This window comes from Diadema antillarum, unplaced genomic scaffold, assembly GCF_040938485.1.
Source record: "Diadema antillarum isolate AM-2024a unplaced genomic scaffold, OU_Dant_1.0 seq00001142_RagTag, whole genome shotgun sequence".
Lineage (NCBI taxonomy): Eukaryota > Metazoa > Echinodermata > Echinoidea > Diadematoida > Diadematidae > Diadema > Diadema antillarum.
In genome coordinates this window covers 199,817-225,362 of record NW_027271954.1, presented here as the reverse complement: position 1 = coordinate 225,362, position 25,546 = coordinate 199,817, and the positions used below count along the sequence as shown (strand labels likewise).

Genomic DNA, 25,546 nt, shown 5'->3' with positions numbered 1-25,546 from the left:
TCAGACCATTGAGGCGCTGCCATTCTGCGATGGTGACGGCAAGGTGTCGAAGCCCGAGTCCATGTTCTCATCACTGGCTCCAGCACTGTGCTTGTCCCCGACTTCCGCAACTGTCGAGGAGAAAATCCCGCGGATGGACTCCATTCCCGGATCGTCGCCCGGAATCTCCATCAGATCCAGTGGGACCGCTTCCCGGGAATCCAGCGGGTCCTGAGGATCAAAGAGCTCCAGGGGCTGCCTGCTGGTCACTGGCATGTCCTGTGGAGGGTGTGGTGGTTGAAAGTTTCTTCTGTTGAGAGATGCTACCCTCTTGATAGCTTGCACAAGCGCCTTCCCTTCTGGCTGCAAGTCATAGTTGTCAACTTCAGGCATGCGACGCTTGGACGTCGGAGTGTCCTTCTCTCTGTTGAGCAGAGCGAAGCTGAGCTCACCCAGATCGTGCATGAGATTGTAGCACGGGCGGTCGTTCAGGAACTCTGGAATGTCCTCCCACGTGGCGTAATCCTCAAAGTACGCCGTCAGGAATTTGCCTTTCACGCCGATGGTCTCTCGCTCTTTCTTCGTGATCGTCACCATCTTCTGGAAGGGGTCGCCAAAGATGGAGGCGCCCACCAGCGAGTTGCAGCCCGACTTGGCCGCGTTCCACCACTCGCGTGTCCCCCGCGAGCAGATGAAGACCACCTTGAAGGCGTGCTGGTTCTGACTGCTCAGCCAGGTCTCCAGGTCAGACTTCTGGATCTCCATCTTGTGCTGGGAGGGGAGGATGGGAACCACACCGACGTGCTCCCTGATGAACGCCGCAAACTTCTGGACGACATCCTTGTGCTCCTCTGACTCCTCGGTGCTGATGATGAGCACTCTCTTCTCATCTGAGTGGACAGGTTGGTAGGGTGGCTCCAGTCCTGAGACTGCAAAGGGACATGAAGAAAACAACAAATATAATTATAATCTTGGACCATGTATTCAGGGCACTAAAAACAAAGGTGTATGGTGCCAGTCTAATGAATGTACCTCTCCAAGCCTTCCAAAGTTCATAAAACTTTCCTCATCACACGGTTCTTGGTATCTGTCCCAACTACCTGTGACCCCATCACCAGCAAAGTCCGATTTAGTTGTTATAAGCATCAAATTCCAGATTTCAGATTTCCTAAAATTCACTGAACATCAAGCTTTTTAATGATGTACAAGACATATTTCCAATGGCCTGCAGCAGACATTGTAAGAAAGCAAGCCAGCACATTAACCTAGTTATCAAATTAATGATAGGTTCTGTAGCTACAGAGGCAGTCACCGGTACACATGAATATGCATTTACAAGAAATATGTCAATTCAAAGCATTAGTACAACATGCTTCATAAAACTGACAATTTAATCACAAAACATCCCCTGACTGACTTTAACAGGGAAAGGTGGCGGTTGATCATATATCTAAATGTTTGGCTTCAAACGTCTTCCTATATAGGGGCCTACTAAGGGAAGAGAGATGAAAGGGATCTTAGAGTGTTAATTCCTTTTCTACGAACACTCAAGACTTTTATCAATGTCCAGTTTGTGCATGAAAAAAGCAGGTAATCGCACAACTTAAACATCGTGCTGTGAAGTGGAAAGCAAATTTTTTGAATTGGTATTCACGGCTACAATTATGCCATTCTTTTTTGAGATCCTCCATAATTACTACGGCCTGTTTTCATGAATTCAAACTCCAGAACCAGATATTCCAGATCTTCATGTAACCTAGCAGCATTTAGTACCGTGAATGCTACTTCTCTCTGATGGGATATTAGCAAGAGCTGCCTCTCAGCACTGGTAATGCTCATGTGTATGCATCATTTACTATTATGTTCAGAAATGGTACATACATAAAAGAATTTGCGCATTGAACAAATACTACTACTACATTTCTGATCTGCAAACACAGAACAAACACAGGCAAGCATGTAGCCACTTTACATTTATGTTAATTTTCCTTCTAGTCTGCACAATTAGACAATGGGCCAAAACACACACAAACACATGTTTACACACACATAAACATATGAATATACATGAAAATACAAAGAGATCATTCTTTGGAAATACCATGATTGTGCATCTTTTCTACATACAATGTGCAAAGTGGCTTTGTCAGCAAATTGAGAACCATTCCTCCTTCCGTCTTTTGCCTCTTTTTCATTTGATAAATATTCATTTCATGTTTTCTTGGTACAAAATCACTGTTGTGAAAACTCTGCATTAAAAGTAACTAAGGATTCTTAATATGTTCTTAATATGACAGTGATTGATGGTGATGATAATACATGTAACAATAATGGTAATAGCAGTAGTAGTAGTATTAGTATTAGTAGTAGTAGTAGTAGTAGTAGTAGTAGTAGTAGTAAAATAATAATAATAATAATAATAATAATAATAATAATAATAATAATAATAATAATAATAATAATAATAATAATAATAATAATAATAATAATAACATACATTATAAAATGGGTTCAAGAATGTAGCCAATTGGAAGCGCTGAAATGAGTCACGTGTGTGTGCATTAATTTCTCACTAACATGTTCGTCCTGACGTCACAATGTTTACACTAGCAGTGCGCACTCAATCAGTTGTTACAAGTGCATCGTGCGCTACTATACGCGCTGTCAATCCTGTAAACAACTTGTAGTTCGGGCTGCCAGCCGGCCTTTCTTGTGCATACATGTGGCATACGTATACTCTTATACGTACAACACGCTCACAGTACTTATATGTGCGGGATTTCCGAGTGTGACGTGCGTAATATGTTTGGGACGAACATCTTCGGACATCTTGACTTTTTGACTTGAGCTAGTGCTACATGTAGCTAACTGGTATTGACCCACAAAGGTACGTGAAAAATGCTGTTAGTTTTCGACCCATTTTATAAAACAAATGATGAACAGGATTATTTTGTGGCGTTAGTGGAGATGCAGCTCACTCTCGGGTATTTACAATGTAGTGCAACATGCACTCGGCTTCGCCTCGTGCATGTTTCACATTTGTAGATACCCTCGAGTGCTCTATATCTCCACTAATGCACTCTATCCTGCGCATCATTTGTATACTATAAAACAATTATAAAAAACTTGATATCATGTTTCTATTAAAGCAATTCATGTTGTGTATTTCCATTAGTATCACTTAGGTGATACCATGTCTCTTACATCCAAAGAACAGGAACCAAAAAGTCATGAATTTTATTTTTAGATGCCCAGGAAATACAGTGTAGCTCGGAATCCTACTTATACTGTAAAACATGATATATTCGCGGCATGAATTTTCCGCGAATTGGAGCTGACGGCCTTTTTTGTGGCATGAAATTTTCGCGAACTGCCACTGCCATTCAATGCATAAAGCATAGACAAAAATTTTCGCGTACATTTTAATTTCGCTAATCTTGGCGCTCATGAAATTCGCGAAATTAAAATGCAAGTGAAAATTCCTCGTTTTACAGTATTCAAGTGATCATTACTTTTGTTACACTGTAAGTGCTACAATATTTTGCAAGCATAATATTTAGCACATTGGGGCCTGCATAGGATGATCTTATGATCACATAAATTTGCAATGGAGAATGAAATCTATGGAATTATAAGTTATTATTTTTCTTTTTCAAGAAGAATCATGAAATGTTTCTCATCTTGGCAAGGATATATATCATGTTTGTGTCATAGATCATAATTTGGTGCAATGGTGAAATTTTGCAATTATCAATCAACTCATGTTATTCATATGACATATATATTGTCTGTTGAATTAGAGCTTAGAGTTGTTACCAATGGAACATTTTTATTTAACTACTATATGTATATTCATTTTTTTCCCCCTTCAGAAATAAAAAATATGAACAGAATGCATTTTCTATGTACCTGACTGCATGATATATATAACACGAGTTCAGCTACATACTGTTTGTATATATTTGTTTGGGTGTTGCTGTTTTTTTTATATTACTTTTCAGTGGTAAAATGTTCTATTATAATATCCATCAGAATTCCACGTACTATTTTAATTTGATTTCATGTAGCTTGCATCTCTCTCTCTCTCTCTCTCTCTCTGAGGCATATATCAAGAAATTTTCAGTGGCATCTAACATATGACAAGTTCCTCACTATCAAAGCAAGCAAGAGAAAATACGTAGGGTTTTAAGTTAGGATCAACAGAAAAATGAAACATCAAATATTTACATCATTGCTGCACCACAGTTTGGGGTTTGGATTATGATAATAGGACGATAATGCTAATAAAATACAAGGGTAAACACAGAAAATGATACTTCAACTAAGTTAGTTACACTTTGATTAATATTAGGATTATCAGAATGATGGCAAGATTCTTTCTTGATATAATTATTACAGAGTTTTATGCAGCTGCTGAATATATATTTGACACCATATTGTTGCTTTCATCAATTTCTCAGAAGTAGTTATTACTCCAAAGCCCTACAAAGCACTTTGTGGTTTAATGAGTTTGCCTTTTGATGTGTGTGATGATTATGTAGATTGCTGTAAAGAAAAAGAACTGTAGAAGGCACAAATAATCGACAAAAGATAAAACAGTGATTAAAGTTATCATTAAAAAATGTTCAGGAGAAGGCACCGTTCACATGAGATAAAGTTCTGAGCAAGAAATCATTCATACATCACTTTAATCAAATACTGATTAACAACTCCTGTTAGCTACAAGACATGCGAGCCAAAAAAAGGTATCATGGTTTAATATTATAACTAGAAATGTCGCTATGGCGACTGGTATTCCTCCGCCATAATGTATGGTTCTCCGAATAGGTCTATAGCACAATGCCTTGACAATGTGTGATGATAGTTTCACATAACTGGCAAAATATTAAAGTGACAGGTTTGTCACACATTCATTGGATGTTCACTTTCTTTGAACTAGGTTTATTTGGATGAATGGCTATACTGTCTAATAAGAGTGCAGTTATCTGGGGATTTGTACCCAACTTTTGACTCTTTTATAAGTTTAAAGCCGTGAAATTTAACACTTTCACTTGACCTTTGACCTTTTGACAAGAAACTTCCCAGAGAATCTATACTGGGTAATACATGCATACACTAAGTTTCAAGAAAAAATCCTGCAGGCATTGCATAGATAAGAGGGAAATAATGGCATTTTGATGCTCAAGTTGACCTCGACCTTTGACCCACGACCTTTGACCCATGACCCCTAAAATCCCTACATGATCACTGCAAGTCAGTACATGCATATAATACTAAGTGCCACGAAGATACCTTGAAATATTTGTGAGATATGGAGAAAAAAGTGAAATTTTAACATTTTTCACATGACCTTTGACCCTTGACTTTTGACCTCATGACCCAAAACTCTCTCTGGGGAATCTTTATTTGGTAGTTCATGTATACACCAAGTTTCAAGAAAATTCCTCCAGGCATTGAAGAGATATAGGGGAAATAGTGAAATTTTGAGCATTTGACCTTGACCTTTTGACCTTTGACCTTGAGCATGTGCACCCCCAAAATTGATAGGCACAACTTCGCCCACTCATACATATACATGCCAAGTTTCATTAGGATACCTCTAACGGTTTTTGAGATACGCTGTCCACAAAATTGATTACGGACGGAAGGACGGACGGAAGGACAGAAGGACGGAAGGACGGACAGACGGAAGGACGGACAACCCAAAAACATAATGCCTCCAGCGACACTTTGTGGCGGAGGCATAAAAATTGCTAGACTTTTAAAGTTGGCTACAGTCTACTTTTGTTCCAGGACAAAATGGTTCATTCTGTTTGGGAACCAGGCAACTTTATACTAATAGTCAGTATTTAGCTGATCCCTGGGAAAACGTTGGATCAGAAGTACGTCACAGGACTCGAATGTGAAGAGCAGCAAAGTGCCCTTAATAAATCATTTGTTTTCTTTCCCCCTCCCCCTATCTATTGTGATCTTGATATCTCTTTCTCCCTCATTTCAAGTCACATTTTGATCGATTACCTAGCTTTTCATTGTGTACCCATTCATCATAGCAAGCTGAGGCCATCTTAGTCGTATTAAAAGTAAACTGTCACACAATATGTCATAAATTTTGCGGCGGTGTCACTTTCTAAAGTCCAAGAGCTGGCCGATCTATGTGAAATTATCAGTACAATTTTTGAAAAATGGATAGTGTACTTATTTCTCATTCTGCAGCAGCAGTTCTCTTATCGCAAAGTTCAACCACTCATGAAATTGTCTCAGGAGTCATGATTTGCAAAACATGTGGCGTATGTGGCGAATGCAGTAATCGAATGATGAATATATACCGGTAGAGCCTTTTCTTGATGAGTTTTCAGTAACTACCGGCAGCACATGAAAAACCACTTAGTTTCTCAGTATTTGGGATTTTACCTTTCGCAGCTTTTCTTCTCTTTTGCCCTATCTCTCTGTGTTAGTGAGGTAAGACACATGTGTTTTTTCTTTTTCCACACTATTTTATATCCATTCTGAACACTGAAAAGTCAACTCAGAGAAAATGTGACCCAAAGTCACATATAACCCTGACAAAAGTGCCAGGTTTTAAAGCAGACAAAATTGTTTAAAAAGAATGTGACATGGTTGAAATATTTTGGGGAAAAGGGCATGTTTATTCAAACATCAAAAGTAAGATAAGTTTCTAGTCACATTTTTGTCTGAATTTCAAAGAAAAAAAAAATGTGTTGAAATTCTTCAATTTTTCTAAAGCATGTTACTATGGTCAATTTAATGGACCTAGTGTTAAATTGTCTTTGAATATCTCCTGTATGCTCAACTGCACTTAGAACCTATTTCCCAAAAAGTAAGTTTATCTGGTGATAAGATTTTTCGCTGTTTCCGTATGGGGCTTTGTAACTAGAATGGGGCAAATAGTGTATTACTGGCAACCTTGAAGTCTGGTGAAACTTTCCAATAACAAAATCAGAAAAATTATCGATTGGCTTTCTTGTCAGCTTATCATGGTGATGAAGATTCACTGCGATTACTGTAATATGATCCATATGTCTGTCTATTTTCATCTTTCTATCTATCAACCAGCATTTATCTGTAATACATCATTGTGTCCATTCATCCAGAATCATTACATGTAGCCAGTATACATCCCTCAACTCTATACTGGGAGGGAGTGTAACATATTACGGACAAAGCACATAAACTTCTTGTTTGTTTGTTTGTTTTTTTACTGATTTCGCACAGTACAGATAATGCACACATACCCACCAGCACATTCAGTTCACATGGAGGACATGGACGGTATGATAATAACAAGAGTAGGGTTAGCAGCGTTGACCTAATAAAATGCCATACCATTAGTATTTTAGCTTCCTAATCTCCCCAGACCCACCCACTTTTGTAGACAACGTTGCACCCTCTGCTTAATGCAGTCATAGAAAGGGCAATACAATACAATCCCTGCTTTCAAAGCAAGCATCAGTTGATACTCTCACTAGCTTTCCTGTCCTTGAAATATTGTTGGTTAGTTCTATCGCGAGGCAAGGCTGGCAGGGGAAATGAAAGCCGCTGTGAAGACGGCAGGCAAATCTCCTGTGTTTAAAGTTTGCTTCCGCCACAGAAAAAAAGATGGCTTCTCCAACATCACTTCACGATCACGTGACAGTGAAGACATGGGAGACAGGATCTACAATGTTTGATGGGGGGGGGGGGGGGGGGGCAGGGTTATCTTGTACCTGTCTATGATTAAGAACAGCTATGACATCACAAAGAAAAAAAAAGGTGAGAAAGTGACAAGTGCTACATGAGCCATCCTGTTTGTGGGAATTAATGAGCATCAGCTGAAAGAAACAATAAAAATTAGAACATTTTCAGCTGAATTACGTATTACTTGGAGCAAAATCCATTTAATTTAGGACATGAGAGCATAAATATCACTTGTACTAATGTCTCAATGCCTTTTCTGAAACAGCTGTAAGATACATCTGTATTTCATGTCATTCTTTTTCTTTTCACCTTTTCAGATAAGATTTTTTAAAATGAATCTGGACTATTCATGGAGAAGTGTTGATAAGATATGATCTTGAACACTGACCCTTGACTAGTGATGCATATCAATTTCAAGACTTTCTTGATGAAGAGGTCCGAAATGCTTTTTAGTGGAAATTTGACAGAGTTTCTCTGAATACTGCTATATTAATTGCAAAAAGATAACAAAACTCCACAGATTTCGGTCCATCAGAAGAGCTGACCAATTAACAAAAATAAAACATGTTCAAAAAGTACTTTGTCAGATCTTACAGGTAATTTTTCAATGAAAATTTTCAAGAATTTCATTGGCTACTTCTAAAAGCTTATCAAACAGCAAAGTTCTGGCCTTGGACCTCGACCCTTTAGCCTCTGACCCCAAAATGGGTCATCCCTGAGTGTTTGTAAACAAACATATCAAGTGACACAAATGATAATGCACAGACAAATACATGTATACAGACTCGCACACAGACACACAGACAGTCTGAGATCACAAAGAATGGAGGCATCTAGAAAGCTACATTACTTCCAGATGCATGTCTCTTCTTGGAGTAGACATTATGAAAACGGGAGATATTTTTTTACAGATCAGGGCTATCTACAACTGTATTTTTGCTAGAGTTGAAAGCAAATGGTTAGTTGCACATATATATCTACATGCGGAGCAAGCTACATACTTGTAGGTCCAGGCAAAGAGACAATTAGCAATACCGTTGGTTGCATGTGAATGGAAAGAAAATGCAAATGGAATGTAAAATAATCAGGCGCAGGGGGAAGAACTTGAAGGAGTCACTCCCATTTTCTACAATCTACAGCTATAATATAATCTTGCTATTCTAACACACCACACTTCAGTTTAGAAAGGCAGCTCACAGTAGAAGAATGACACAACACCATCAGGACAACACCCTGATTAAGTCACTAATTTTGAGGGCAAAAACTACAAAACAGGATAATTCACTTCTGATACATTAAAGAAAAAAAAATGTTTTCAAATCTCAAGTTTGATTTTGTCTGTCAAAATTTCAAAGTCTGAAAATGTTTTGAACGCCGCATATTGCTGGATCTATAAAGCACATTATGATGGTGTTGTCACACATAGTAACAATTGTTTGAATGTTTTTGACTTTGTGTGCATATTTCAGTTGGCTGCATCGTGAGCAAATTACACATTAGTTCCAGGGATTCCTCTTCGGGGAAACATACGCTGCTTGATATTTTAGATCAGCTCTCTTTATTTTCAAAACACACAATACCGATTATCATACAAAAAGTGTCCTCTTCCATACTATTCAGAGCAAACAATTAATTTGTGCCATTTTAGAAATTTGCCATCAAACAGCTACACTGTACAATTGTATGACCTAGAGTCTCACTTTACACTTCAGGCATAACTTGCGCTCAGCCTTCTACTTATTCATTGTATATGCAAATATACCAATCATCACACTTGATATCATAACCCATGGTCAGTATCAGGACACATTTACCCAGGGGCACAATACCCATATACTCTTTAATTGCACAGGTAAAACAAATATACTGTACATTATCAAGCCACACTATAACGTGTCTTAATGCGCTTTGATATCTAATGTAAGTTTCTTGACCATTGCTTGATTCCATACACTCTATTTGGCACCAGATTAAAAAGGAAAAAGAGAGAAAAGAAAGATCAAGGATATGTCTACAGATAAGAATGGCCGTTAGTTAGTGATTAGATATCAAAGGACCTAAATATACATGTAGCAAATCTATTCATATTCTCTCTTTTCCTTTCTTTCTCTCTCCCTCTCTGTCTGTCTGTCTGTCTCTCCCTTTAGCAGGTGAATCCACTGACTTGAGATATGTGAGCAAGTAGGAATACAGCACAGACAGTGGCTATAAAAGAATGCAAGTCACAAATTCTTAAACTTGGTTTGTTAAAGAGAAATTGTCCTTAAAGATACATGTATACATATGCAGATTCAGGGATTGTCAAGAGATTAGTGAAACACTCAGTTGAATTTCAAGAAAAATCAATGTCCATACAAAGGTAGTGAACTTGTTTTGGGGAATTCCATTTGGTCCCCCCTGTGGATTTCTTGATATAGTAGTAAAACGACTGAGGGGGGGGGGGGGGGGATTAAAGTGATTTCTCAAAAGTTCAATTTTCTATGATGGGAAAGCATACTTGACCTAGCTCTTCTAGAGAGCAAAGAGCTTTATTTTTGCTCTAACAAATCTCAGACAGAGGCCGAGGAAAGGTGTACTATTCACTCCAACAAATGGAGATTTGTAAAATTTCATGTACATTCTTTTCATATCACTTTACTCATGTGAAATCACAACGTGATATAGGAATTGCAAGGCTGCACACGTGACTAATTGCATTTGAACGGAATTATCAGATTTTCCGCTTCACTATATCTTTTGCAATCCGGTGAAGCAGCATAAAGGTATAGGAAAATTTTAGTAAAATTTCTTCCTTGAAGAGCACACCTGCCACCATCATTAAGCTTGACATGCATGCACATGCAGTATGCTGGCAAAGCTGTTAACGGAGGAGCAAATGAATGAAAAAGCACAAACACAATCACAAAATGAGAACACGTCAATCAGGGACAGCAAGACGACAAAGCGAGCCAGCTAGTGAAGATGCAAAGATAACTGAGCTGAGATCTGACTAAAAAAAAGGGGGGAAGAAGGAGAATTTTGATACAAGATAAATTCACGTAATACCACCTTCATCATCTCTCGTGCCACACCCATGTTCGGAAGAATTTGGAGTGTCTGCAAGAGCATGCAAAATGACAAACATGCTAACATGGCTGTTCCTCTTCCTCGATGTTGACAATTACATCTCGCAAAGTACATTTCTGAAGCACGCCTTGGTGTTTATGGGGTATACAACAGGGAGGTGCATCATTGTCCACAACAATTCTGGCTAGTTTCACAACCCTCATTTTAATTCTCAGAAAAGCCAGTGGGAAATGGTAGTATGGTTTACACTTACAGTTTTTCTTGAAAACTTGACTATGTGGACCGTTATTTGATCAACATCTCTGAAAAATTTGTCAAATTACATACATTATGTTTCCTCACCATTACTATCATTAAATGGGATTTAAAGCTAAAGCTAGAAGGCACTGGATTCTCAAAGCCTGTCCCAACAGTTATTAACAAATACATATGGTACGGTAGTCATCTAGTAACCTAGTAGCTTGGAGCAACTTCTTTTGAGTAGCCAGAAAAACATATTTACATGGAAGACAGAAAAAATCAAGATTTCCTGAAAAGATGATACTTTATGCTCCCCTAGCCCATCCCCACCTCAAAGCACGCAACGGGTTAAAGAGAAGAATCGGTTTTGTGCAGCCAATGGCATTGAGCAGTGCTTACGTTAGACTCTTCTATAACAACAAGCTCAACTGCCCTTGCAGCCATTTACTATCATCACCATAATACAAGATACATAATGAGCAAAACACTCGGCTGTTAACGATTCAAACTTTGGATTTTGAGGGTCACTGAAACTAGTAAATAAATGTAAACTGATGTACACAAAAAAATAATTGGAACCACTAAAAATCAACCAAATGTCTCATTCCTGGAAAGAGCACAAACACCATGCCTTTGTAAAAAAATAGACATTACTGGCTTTAATACTGAAAGGTCAGTACGGAGAATCAAAACACAGCTGTCCATTTCAGTATCATTGGATCACAATGGCAAATGAATTTTAATAAACTCATAATGTCTCTTTATACAACCTTCAAGCAGGATCGAATTAAAGCCAGTGCTGAGAATTTCTACAGCTTGATATTACAGACTAAGAGCATGCGAGCTAACAAAATAATGAATGAGCAAATTAAATGAACGCAAACCAATGCACAAATAAAGCTCTATATGTAAGTGCTTCCTTCCCCCACATGCAAAATTTATGCAAAGCCATACCCATATGCAATACAAAAGCAGTGCTATTTTGTTTGTTTGATCTGAGAGATTACATCAATAGTGCTTTTCTGTGTGATTCATTCAGTTTCTCTAAGGTTGCAGCCCTTTCTCGTTTAAATCCTCCCCTCCCCCCGCCCCCCCCCCCCCCCCCCCCCCCCACCTCCAAGATCCATGTTTAGTCTCGAGATGGCAGTTGGTATTGGTCTAATGTTTGCTTTGCCCTCCCCCCACAACACACACACACAAACACCCACTCGCAGGTCCTTTCCCGAGGTAAATGATGGCATACTCTGATTTGCCTTGAAAAATATGAGTTGGAGAGCAACGATCATCTCACTCACATTTGCAATATTACATCACCAACAGTGTATTATTTTGCGATGTTTTTCCATATTATTTTCGTGAAATGTCTACCCTCCCCGACACCAAGGATAGAATGTCTGAGATAACATTGGGACACTTGCTGTAATTCACACAACACTGAAATAAAGGGCCACTACCTGCCATTATTTTATTTTTCTTCTTCTAGCTTATGTGCATTGCAAACTGTATTTGCAAGAACAAGAGCAATACAAGAACAAGAACAATAAATTAAGACAGAATCGTAGGACATCTTTTACTATGAAGAGGAAGTGCATAAAGAGAAATTTTTCTGCATCAAAGAGCAGAACGCTCACCCTGGGTGGAGTACGGAGGATTGCTTCTCTTGGAGCGCATCCGCTTGATTACGTAGCTGAAGGCGATGATGATGGCGAGGACGATGAGGGCACAGGCAATGAGTAAGTACATCTCTGGAGATGTGTCTTCTGGAGGAGAAGAAAAAGAGTGAGGTAGATGGGAAGAGACGAAATGACAGAGAGTAATACCCCGTTCAGGGTCGCACTTTGTCTAGCACAACAGGTTGTGCTGTGCTCACGCCAGACGATGGGGACTCTGAACGGTCTTGGCACAAACACGGTGTGAACACAGTCTCATTTTCAGACCCTTTGCCAACTGTACTCCTTTTACAAAATGCACCCTCCGCGGATTTTGTCGCCGCCCTTAACGAAGCCACAGTTTTTCTCAAAGGATAAGGCCCATCAGCTTAACCTGCTACTTCTTTTGTCGTTAGAAGTAGTTAATATTCTGAAAAGGAAATTAGTGTGAGAAAATGGTCTGAAAACCACACTAGCGTAAACACAGCGCACACTTCCAGTGAACAGCACTGTGGTGGAAAAAATACCCGTCCACTGATTTCCATAGAAATGTATGTGGACCTCACTCTAGACAACAGGGGGGCTCTAAACGGGGGTCTCTCTTACCACCCACTGAGTTTGTATAAAAAATAGCTAGTTTTCATCTAGCATGTCCTCCAGAGGTCCTCCTAGACAGGGGAACTCTGAACAGGGTATAAGTTTTCTTCAGCTGACAAGCAAAAAAAAAAAAAAAAAAAAGGTTTGAACTCATCATTCATTCTCATTCCACTTCCGGATTTCTTCAGCTGACAAGCAAAAACAAAAAAACAAACAAAAAAAAAAGGTCTTGAACTCATCTTTCTCATTCCACTTCCGGGGAGGGGGAGGGGGGGGGGGGGGGGGGAGAAGGGTCTTCAGCGCAAAAACAAAGCCTAAACGAAGCCTTACCGCACTCACACTTCAAGGTTTCTATCTATTTCTTTCTAGTGCCACTTACGCACTTACACACTTCAGTGGCCCATTGCATAAAAGTTACTATTGTGGTAACTTTGCCATCCAATGGTAACTACCATGGTAACAATACTCAACAGCCAATCAAAATCAAGAATTCCATGGTAGTTACCATTGGATGGCAAAGTTACCACAATAGTAACTTTTATGCAATGGGGCCCTGGGGTTAAAAAAGTGTGGGGGGGGGGGGCCCAAGTGGTGACACCTTATGTACTTCCTTTGTATGGTGCAAAAAAAGTGTGTGTTGGGGGGGGGGGGGGGGCCTGAGCCCCCCTGGTTCTACCGGTCATGTTGATGATGATGAAACAGCATTTATTCAGCCCCACCCATCTGAAGGAACAATGAAAATGCCCGGATCCCACAATGTGTCACACATCACTCCCGAAAGAAAAAGTAAGGAGAGCAGGATTACTTTTGCACGGTCCATCAGCAGACTCTCGGACGAAGCCCGGCATGCACGAGCAGTTGTACTCGGCGCCTTCCGGTGTTCGCCTGAAGGCGCAGCTGCCGTGTTCGTTGCATTTGTCACCGTTACAGGTGTCATCTGATGGAGGGACAGTGCACAAAGAGGGAAGAAAAATGAATGTGATGTCATGTGGCTATTAAACCTCCCTCATCAGTTCTACATTACTATTGTGCTAGTATGAGCATTTAAACCCTGGACTGATATTGCAACAACATACATTTCCAATAGACACCTGCCTGAAAATACTCAGAACTCATTTTCAGTGTTCATTAAAGTAAATAAAACTCAAGAATATGTCTCAAGGTGCTGCTCTCATCTATTTTTGTGGAAAACAGGAAATTATTGCTTATCTTTTAAAACAATGTAAAAATTATACAAACACAAAAACACACAATGAAGAACAAATATAAATAATAAGCTTTCTCCTTCATCAGTATTGAAAACTAAATGCACGGACACAGGTAGTTTTCTCTTTGGTGATATTCTAACAGACTGCTTAAATAAAAAAGTTTTTTTTTAAACTGGATACTCATCTCACTTTTGAGAATGAATGTTGAGCAGACTGACATTTATCTATGTAACCTTTACCTTTGCTATCAAATGACCGTCTAAATGGAACCATCGTCTACACTCTTTACTGCCACCAGTGGGTTGATGCACTGCCAGAATTCATATAAAATTACCAAATAACAATTCCCACCTCAGAGACCCTACTAACTTGTCTATGAAACCCCACGCACTCTTACCAGCACAAATGTTGGAGATGTTTGAATGGGAGAAATCCTTCAGACATTCGCAGATGTAGTAAGTCGTGCTTCCCTCCATGTCAGTACGACACTCCGCCATAGTCAGGCAGGGGCTCTGCGGGTATTCACTGGTTTGGCACTTGTCGACTGCAGCAGCGGAAAACAACAACAACAACAACAACATAAAAAGGGCGTAATACGACAGTGCAGATTGGCATCACTGCAGAAAAAACATTCTCTATTAATCTGTTTTCCAGGATGGAGGAACGAACATGAAGGAGGAACATTCTCGCCCAACTATTCCCATGAGTACTTATCGGCCCACATTCATCAGATAATGGTTGATTAACCTTTTACTGTTCTAGGTTCGCAGACTGATCGACACGCGTGCTGGAGTGCTTCTTTGCCGATGGGCAGGTATGTCTGAGACCTAATTTTTGATTAAAGAGAAATAAATGAAATAAAAACTAAAATGAAAAACAAAAAATTGAGATTACAACTTAATCTCCCTAAAGCTGTAGGTCTGAAGAACAATGCTATAACAGTACAGACTTGCTAACTTTTCAACCATAAAGTAAAGTTTCTCTCTCTCTCTCTTTTTTTTTTTTTTTTTTTTTGGGGGGGGGGGGGAGGGTGATGTTTTTTGCAATTGTGTGATATTGTTTGAAAGGACAAGTTCACCTTCATAGACATGTGGGTTGAGCGCATGCAGCAATGTTAGTAGAGCACATCATTCAGAGTTTGAGGAAAATCGGATAATATGCTTTTATCATAAATAGCTAGCAAACATTTTTATTCAGTGTAGATACATTTTGGATAGCTATGTTATATGCACATTGTTTACCCAGGGATTCATATCTACAAGCTAAGCTTTTTTGTGGATCACTCTTAATCATTACGGGTATTTTATTTATTTAATGTCATTTCTGCAAAATATGCATTGTTTGTTTTATACTATTATACATTAATTTGCATTTACACAATACTTCTTTACCTTTTGTTGGTATACTTTGTACCATTTATCGATTTTTGTTCAATGGAAATGAAAAAAAGCTGAATTGAAAAAATTATGATTTTTAACCATTGATTGCAAGTACTTCAAAAGGTACGATACAAACTTTTTTTTTTTCCCTTTCAGCACTATTTCGGTCATGTACTGCAGTTTATTTCACTTACAAAAGTCAGAAGTCAAAAGTCTCAAAATTGCTACAGTTTTGATTCTTACGTTGGCAATACATTTCAGGAGATTAAGGTTAATTCTTTTGTCTCAAATAGACAATGATTAAAAAAAAAAGGATCTGTTACTGTGTGGATTCACTGAATTTAACCAGTTCTAACATTTGGCATTGCCAATTTGATAAGGACAAAATGAGAATCTCAGCTGCAAGATTACTGGAGACTCAATGTCTTCAAAAACTTACTGATGCAAGTGACTCCGTTTGGGCACCTGCAGTGGTGCTCGAATGTGACTTCATCGATTTCACATGTGCTGTATGGATCACATGGGTTGGGTTGGCATGGATTGGCTGGTAATGAGGAGGAAAAAGAAAGACAGATTCAGGAAACAAATTAGTCACAGGACAAATTTCATCACTAATGAGTGGAATTGCCCTGCCATTACATCCAACTATATAAAGGTAAAAGGGTGAAAATGCAACATGCACCACAAATATCTCTTCATAATACTGAATTACAAAATACAAACTTTCCAGGAATTTTATAACAGATGCTCATCAGCAAAATCGGTGAAGTTATATTTTGCTGCAGGGACGTCATTTTCATCAAAGGGAAGTAAAAAACAATTGAGCTTCATCTCTGTGTTATATTGTTGCATGCTAGAAATTAATGAATTGAGAACATATAGTATATCCCACGATGGCTTTTATTCTTTGCTTTTGCTCGTAAGCAAAAGCTATTTTCTATTCACAGAAAAAAAAAGATGCATAAATTTGCTGATTCAAACAGAAAACATCTGAATTTGGATTTCTGTCCATCACAAAAATTCAAGGCAAAGAAATCCATACAGATACATACAGTGTATATGGGTCAGAATTTTGAACGATGTACAATTGAGCCAAAACAAGGCAAAATTTAAAAAGTAGGAAATTCTCCAAATCATTCATCTTACCTGAAAGAGTATAACTCAAGCTTTAACATGAACCCAATTATACTAGGATTTTCCCAGAGGAACAAGTTTTTATTCACCACTGAAGTTTACCATGTCCAGAGCAGCGAACGTCCGTGAGGATAGTACTGCACATACATTTGAATACCATTTAACATAGCTTCCAAAGATCTGATTCAGTTCAAAATCCTAGCGAAATATCTCAAGGGACATGTGTACGTGATTGCAGAATATCAAGCTTGTACTCTTAACCTGTTCGTAATGGTAGACAACTGATGATTTAACTAAATTCGTCATTTCTGGGAAATATTGCTCTTCCGCTAAACACTTTCTTAACTTTACGCGCATTTTACAGAAACTCAATATTTTCACCTCTTATTTCGCTATCCCATACTTTAATCCTCACTCCCAAATAATAATATACCTTTTTAGGATGTATCTCATCTGGGCAGTCTCTATAACCCAACAAACATAGCATAGTTTTCATTACGGAGGTTCGCATGTAGCTCACGGACGTTCGGAACAAACAAGATATTGAACAATGCAGCTCTCTTGAGTTGGAAACGCATTCTACTCACAACAAACAGCAATTTCATGTCGAGAACAAACTCCTCTGCAAAATCCTGAATAGATATTACCAATTCTCAATTATATAAGCTTGTTTATCTTCTCATACTGGGGAATCAAAGAAAACAATTATTCCATCTCTCGTAAATGAACGTACAAACGTACGTGTAATCTCAGTGACGTAGTCCATCCTTGAGAACGAATATATTATCAAAATTTCGTTATCATGAAGTAAATATTCAGGTCCTAAAGTTGTTATAATTATAAAGTCTACAATGCAAAATTTGCTTTTTATATAACGAACATGGTCACAGCTAAAATTATGACAAAGAATTAATATAGAAAAACAACAGAAATGTGCTCCGTTATAGAAATACGAAGTTTAGCTGGGGAGGGCAAACGAATACGTTAGGAAGAAATCCCTCTGTGTTTGCTCCTTGTGTTACACACTGTTATCGAGGAGAATTGTGTTATTATATTAGTCAGAAGTGATAATTGGTTCGATACTGCGAAGTTTCGTCATAACAAGCCCATAATAAGTCCATATAACTTGGATGGATGTTTGTGACTTCGATATTATACAATATGGTTTGTTATAACAAACCTTTTGTAGCGCGTCATTTCGGAGGCTCGTTATTCATACAGTTTGTCAATACAAAAATTGATACAGTTCGTATAATTATGAAGCTTTTTTATTCGGTAAATGATAGGAATCTCCGAAGGTTAACCGAAAGGCTTATTAATTGGAACGTGAAAAATTATGTTCGCTTATCCAAATGTGGAGAAACAAGTTAACAACTAAAATCCTCCAATTTGAGAGCCTAATGATAACCGTTTTCACCTAAACGAATATTAGGCCAATTCCACTTTTAGAAGAACGGACCTAAAAACAATGATCCTTAATATCTATTTTTCGAAGAACATTTCTAATGACAAACCTCCTGAATTAACTACAATTTTGTTTTTCATTTTGGAATAACAAACCTTTGGACATCGGAGTAACGAATCTTTGGAAGAGCGAACGTATCAAAGTGCAACCTTAAACCTATTCTTAATCATTACTTTTTTTAAACATGTGTTTTCAAAGTAAGCAAAAATGCACAAACAAATTGACGATCTCTCTGTCTCTTAAATGTAGAATGAAAAAAAAAAATCTTGGAAAAAATTACAAATGAATATTGCTTTTCATTGATGAGTATAAAACAACATCATTTGATGATAAGCGGAGGATTTGTGTGTTTTCATCAAACAATAATTGTATACTGCATGATTTTTGTTCGCTTGTGACGGCATTTCGATGAATAAAAAACATAAAGAAACAAACAAAAATTTCTCCAGAAGAATTTGGTATAACGGAAGTGCACTGGCAATTCTTTTCTCTGTGTGTTGGAGCTCGATCCCTTCTCTGTTTCTCAGTCATTTTCATTCAACTGCTTCCACGTCCTTTTGAAACTTTTCCGTTTCTTATTCAACACATGCTCATTACAGACTTCTTCTGTCATTATCCTGAATGTGATTGCGTAGCACTTTTCGGATTTGTTTTGGTTTGTTTTGTTTTGTTTTTTGTTTTCTATTTGGTCGCAGCATGTTCAGGCTATTGAGGGAATGAGAAAAAAATCGTCATGAAGAGAAAAATAAGAATGAATTAAGGCATTTAATATCATGACAATTACAGCGAACGTCCGTTATGGAGACCAAAACTGGATGTGTTCTGTTTGAGACGGCAGCTACCATACTCAAAAGATAAACACTTAGAGCACCTGTCACTAAAAAGTGGCACTGATCCTCTTTCTCCTATTATGTAATCCACTGACTTATTCAACCAACGAACATCCGTGAAAACAACGTTTTCCGTTTGTTATTACAGGTAAATTGAGTGCTGAACGCTATTCACTTTCGGGTATGAGCAGCTCGGTGATTTGGTAATATTTTCAACTAACATTAATCTTATGTGCAGTGATATATTTGTAATTGTCAGAAATTTCCTTTCTCGGACAGAACGTCCGTGAGCGAAACTTTCAGAACCTGTAACAGTACAAATCGTCGCCAGAACCTCATTAGAAAGAAATTCAAACGCACAGAAATTATGGATTACGCAAAATTCCATTTTCCTATAACTTTGTTTTAAGTGTTTAGCTGTTTTTTGTATAATTAGAGGGAAAACAAGCGTAAAATTGTGAGTAAATTTTCAATTGTTTGTTCATCATGATCACATAACGCCTTAAAAATTCTGAAACTACTGCTCTAAACTCATTTTCTACTTTGTAAAACTTTATTTGTCGCTATTCGAGCCAAAAGTTTTAAAGAATACAGGACACTTTCGGGACAAGTTATCCCTATCGGAGGGATTGCATACGTCACGGACGTTCTCTGGAATTATCACGGACGTTCGTTCTACTACTAGGGTCATGTTCCAGGACGGATAACTAATCGGCAGAGAGTACCTAGCCTTCCTAACTCTTTCAAAAAATTGAAAAGGTATTGTCAATGCAAATTATAAGAAATTTGACATCCTTACAACATATGTATTGCTCAGAGGGGGATCAGGAGGTGAATTTTCAGAGAAAATATTAATTATATGCTTGGTTTTTGGTGAATTGCATGGTCCAAAAACTGCGGACGAACCTCAGTCCGCTCCAAAAATGGCATGCAGCTCCTCGGCTAGAGAGCCTAAGGTAAAATGCACCTTCGCCATCGAAGCAAGATGGTGTCCCACTCGAAAACGTTTTAATCATCACGGACGTTCTTTTTTTCTTGGAGGTTCGTCTAAAAATATAATTTCGGTTCCTATTTGACAAAGGATGGACAGAAACTCAAAACAAACATATTATCGTGTTGCTAGATCTTAGTTGATTACGACTCAGAACAATATCGCCAATAACGTTTCATGGGCTACGATCTTTACTAGAAAATAGCGGAAGCACGTCCGTGACGAAAACTGAGTATAATTTTGCATAAAAGAATATTACGTCCCATGTACAGCCAGCAGACGTACAATTTTTTCATTATTTGTTCATTAGGTGGAACACCAAATTTTCGTATACGTTACAGTTGGGACAACAAAGTAGAATTTGCAGCAGCGATAGAAATAAAAGCATCACGGACGTTCGTCTGTTTAGGACTTTGATATTTCAATTGTTCTCTGTAATTTTATACGTGCTCATAAAGTTCTTATAATTTTGTGGTACATACCCATGATATGTCAGATCCAGAACATGGTCAGATATTAGATGCCACGTACCATTAAAAATGCACATCATTAGTTTGAAAAACAAAAATTATTGTGAAAATAGCGTTTTTACTGTATTTTTACGCTTTAAGTCCTTGTGAAATGAAAAATATCAGGCAAAAGTCAACCAAACCATATATTTCCTGAAAGGAAATTTACCAATCTTTGAGATGACATGAAAAAATCTGGTTTCTTAGATCATCCTGGCGTGTTCTAAGGGAAAGAATGTCATAAGGTACAAAAATTGGCAATTGTACATCGTTCAAAATTCTCACCCATATAGATATTCACATTGTATTATGCTAAAATTATATACAATGATGATAATAGCAACAACGATATTGCGTATGAAAATATCTACATTAACGGTAATCATAAAAATCAAAACAATGATAATAATAACAGTGATGATACCTTAGGTGTCATGAATATTATGATTATCTTTTCAACAGTATAATCATTATCTCATTGTTAACTACTTATGAATAAACACATTTTGAATCCTGATGGTCCGGAGTATAAACTCTCAACTCACGTTTGCAGGTCTTCCCCGTGTTTATGGCAGAGTCGTTGCAGTCACAGACGTATTTGAGGCCATCGAGGCTGCAGACACCAAGGTCCGCGCACGGATTGAATTTGCATGGATGATCTGGTGAAGTGAGAGAGACAAATGAGAAAGATACAAAGAAGAGCATACATAGACATTCCTTTACAATAGCCACTATCAAAAGCAATGAGCAGTTTCAGACTGGAAAAAGAACTCATCTGTAATCCTGTACATCTGCATTGCATTTCTACCCTAGTCTAGTCGCACAGGATGTCCACAGACTTTGTTAGGGACTTTTAGATTGTGTGGACAGTGGGCAGTGGGCAGGCTGCCCAAAAGTGCGAGCCAACTGTTCCAGGTGACTCCCGTCGACGCCAGAGTAAAACCATTTTAGATTTCAGTCGACGGTGAGTACTAGTCCGACAGAAGTGGTGACGTCATAATCGTCATGCTAAATACACGGTGCGCCCATTGCCCATCCTCAATCTGGGAGGATGTGAAATCCCTCAAGGACATTTTCTCGATTCTTGGACGGACGTGCCAGAAAATCTGGAGCATGCGCAGTATCATGAAAAGACGTCATCACGTCGCAGCAGTCCAAGTCCTACATGCGAAATCTAAAAGTCCCTAATGATTCTACTCACTAGACCCATAAGGTGCAAATTGCATTCCATAACACAGGTGTGTCACAAATTTCATGGCTTGTCGATCAATCATACGATTCTCAATGATTGTGCTTTAATTGCATGTTATGGCTCCATCACACAAGAGCACACTGAGCAATCAAATGCCCAACAAAATTGAAAATTTTAAGACATGTTAGCATCCATTGGTAATACATGTACAAGAATAGTTTGTGACATGTTTGACGTTCTTTGTATTCATAAGCTATTCCTATGGATTCACATAGATACGCTGGAGCAGATCTTTTTATTTAGAACATGTTCAAAATAGTTATAAATATTAATAACATAAATAATTCATTTTTATCTGCAAAGAAATGTCTCATTGATTCTGCTCAAAACATAATCTTAGATATAAAGAAAGAGAGATATTAAGTTCTATGATATTATTGGAAAATGTAGACAAATGATCTTTTTGATTAGTAATACGGAGAATGCAGGGAATGTTATGCAAAGGATCACATGGGGTCCTTTATCAACTCACTTTTGGTGCAAAATAAAGGTTTCTAAACAACTTTCAGAGAAATTTGGGCAGTTGACTAATACAAAGCTATTTTGATGGGGTTATAAACGCCTTTCTGAAACAACAAAAAAGTGTGATCGTAAAAACATCAGAGCTAAATACGAATTTCTGCGGAGATGAATAAAATGCAAAGTCGTTTTGAAATGTATAGCTTGGACATGCCAATGCCACTGGCTCCTCGGGTCAAACTGCATAATGAAGCTGCGCAGTGACAAAGCCTTCCTCTCGACTCACAAAGATAAGATAGATGCAACAACTTGAGAAATGTGATCAAAAAAGGCCTCTGCAAATATGTTTTGACTGTGGGTATTGAAATGTGTTTCAAACCTATGTAGGAAAGTTGATGATAAATGCAGCCTATTAAAGTCCCATGACAGTAGATGGGTATGTGTTTTGAGGTGGCCGAGGGGTGTGATATGATGTCAGATGATTTACAGCCATTCGCCAGATCATAATTTGCTCATGATTTGTCACATTTCATTTGAAATTTTTGACGATCTACTGTATTCGGTTGCTCTATTGACACTGAACAACCCTCTTTTCGAGGAACATAAACCTCTAGGGCCTATGTGTGGAGTCACACAGGAAAAGGAAAAAACAAAAAACCAACAACACCTCAACATCACAATGGAAAGCAATGAAACAAGTCCATCAAACCATATATAATATGCTTTACAAATGTTATGGATATGATTCTTCATTATTAGTATTAGTATTTCTATTTTTTTTTTTTTTTTTTTTGGGGGGGGGGGGGAAGCCTACATGGGGAAATATCAGTAGAGGCCTACACCGTCAACCTCCAGCATTATAATGTAAATGTATTTTGAGTATCCATTTGGTTGCACCTTCCATTCACACATAATCTTCCTAATAGCCATTTTAAGAATGCTGTTGCACGTTTGATACGCCTTACAAAAACAACCAAAACAACATATGGAGTTAATAATAACCTGGAGTACTTCCAGAATGAGTTAACCAGCTCTTGACCTCCGACCTCTGTTTATTGTGAAGGTCAGATCGCAGGATGCCCTCTGACATAAATCAGACTTTCATCAGCTATTTCGAATCCATTCCTGAGCATGTCAGTTGTTTTAGGAAAGCATGCAAGCTGCTGGCAGCATAACAGTCAGCAGCAGTAGAAGAGGTACACATGCACAAATAAGAGCCAAAATCAATTCAAGTTCACCGTCCATTTCTGAGGATTTGTTTTGTTCGTATGCATGCATATAATATAGAATACCTGGGTACATAATGCAAAGACTGTGCATAGCCAAGTGCGTCATCACAAAGCCTTTTGAGATCCAAGATTATGATTATTATTCATAACCATCGAAAACCTTCATCCACACAATATTCATGTTAAATAATTCAGTCAGTGAATAACTGAAGAGTTCTGTCACAAATGGGCTAAGTACCAATTTCAAAACAATTTAAATTAGGTCCATCATAAGATGGAGCAAACTAAAACCTTTCCAGCAATACCTCACTTGTATTCATGAAGGAATATTCATGAAGTTACAATAGAAACATACATGCATACCATAATTTCTCATATAATTTTTGTCCTTTTTTTTAAAGCAGTTTTTATCGAAAACATTGCAACTTAAAAAGAACTGAGTTAACTCTTTTGCAATAAAATTTCTTCAATTGGTACATTTTAACAAATGAAATTGCGTGATTCGCAATCCGCAAGGTGCATATATCTAACAAGCTTTATCTGTCAAAGAAACATGTTTTGTTGAATTGAAGATTGAGCAAGAACTGGAATCATCTGAGGGTTTATGGTGGTAATCACCCAAAATCACATTTGCGATCCATTTCAATGAAATATGTAATTTGCAACGCGATGCAAGTAGGTCACAATATTTCAGAAGATTACAAAGCTTAGGAACACTGTCAAATGGAAACTTTCTTTTTATTTCAAGCAAAAACAGTTCATTGATTCTAACACCACTTAAAAATATGAAAATGAAACACGAAGACTAGTTTACTTATAGATCTATAGTAAGAAGCCCTGCCTCCCATAACTCAAAGAGGCACCATGGCAACACCACATACAAGTCATCGATAGTCCAGACACCCAGGGGACTTTTATGAAGAGGGTGCGTGGGAGTCGAGTTAATCGCTCTGGAACAATGCGCCCATTTAAAGAATGCCTGTTGGAGAAGAGCTCGAAGTGAAACAGCCATCATTTGGTGCGATACGCCATTTATTCAATGCTATGCATTAAAAACAAGTCATAGCTTAGGAAAAAATTGATGACCATGAATAATTCTGTCGTTAAAGACTATGTGTGGACGTATACTCTTGTTTCTGCATCACAATCCCCTAGACTAGAATGTCCCCTGTTTTTCAAACCATTTTATGCATAGGGAAGAACTGCAATGTGATAAAAACTGCAACAGATAAAATCGACCCCCTCCCAACCTTCAGAGGCAGGGCTGACAGGGAATTCCCCTTTGGGTCACATGATCTAATTCGCAGATATGATTTATGAAGGGGGGTGGGACCTATCCTACCAGGGCTGTGGGAGTTAAGAAGATGAATTCCCAATGTATATAAATCATTCTCTTCATACAAAAAACCAAAAAACACCCCCCCCCCCCGAAAAACCCTGTTTCTCAAGAAATCACCAAGATAGAATTTCTTCAAAATTGCAATCTGCAGCTGTTGTTAACTGCTCCTGACGAACAGTTCACTAATCCCCTGCCATCTAATACCACATTCACACTGCCTATAAAATTTATACCGTTGTTGCACAGAGACAAAATGGCAGAGTGTAACTCCAGAACAGTCCCATAACAAATACATAAATTTGCATTTTTTTTTCATCTTCTCGAAGCAAATCCAATACAATCCTGTGACAGTGTGTTTATATTGCAAAATGTTTGTCTCGCACTGAAGCAGATCTATGCACATGTACGTTTTCTGTTTACATACAAATCACAGGGATAATTTGTTGAAATATTGGACATCAAAATTTTCAGGTGATTTTGATACATGGAAAAAGCAAAATGTGTATAGACTGAAGACAAAAAAAA

At 38.1% G+C, this 25,546-nt stretch overlaps 1 protein-coding gene across 1 annotated transcript; it reads right to left on the bottom strand.

Moving 5' to 3' along the window:
• Positions 1-23,698, bottom strand: LOC139744157 (interleukin-17 receptor D-like). The gene is made up of 8 exons (XM_071654612.1): positions 23,692-23,698; positions 21,288-21,401; positions 16,253-16,357; positions 14,832-14,978; positions 14,032-14,163; positions 12,612-12,740; positions 10,723-10,770; positions 1-908 (listed from the first exon to the last, which is right to left on the bottom strand). The coding sequence occupies exons 1-8, from the start codon at positions 23,696-23,698 to the stop codon at positions 1-3; spliced, it is 1,590 nt and encodes a 529-aa protein (XP_071510713.1).
• Between the last annotated feature and the right edge of the window lie 1,848 nt (positions 23,699-25,546).

Bases quoted from the DNA above. Each gene is read 5' to 3' on its own strand.
- LOC139744157 (XM_071654612.1), bottom strand. The intron at 14,979-16,252 runs GTAAGTTTTTGA...CCGCTGCTGCAG, and splicing joins AAACGGAGTCACTTGCATCA to TCGACAAGTGCCAAACCAGT. The intron at 10,771-12,611 runs GTGAGCGTTCTG...ATGCTCTTGCAG, and splicing joins TCCTCCGTACTCCACCCAGG to ACACTCCAAATTCTTCCGAA.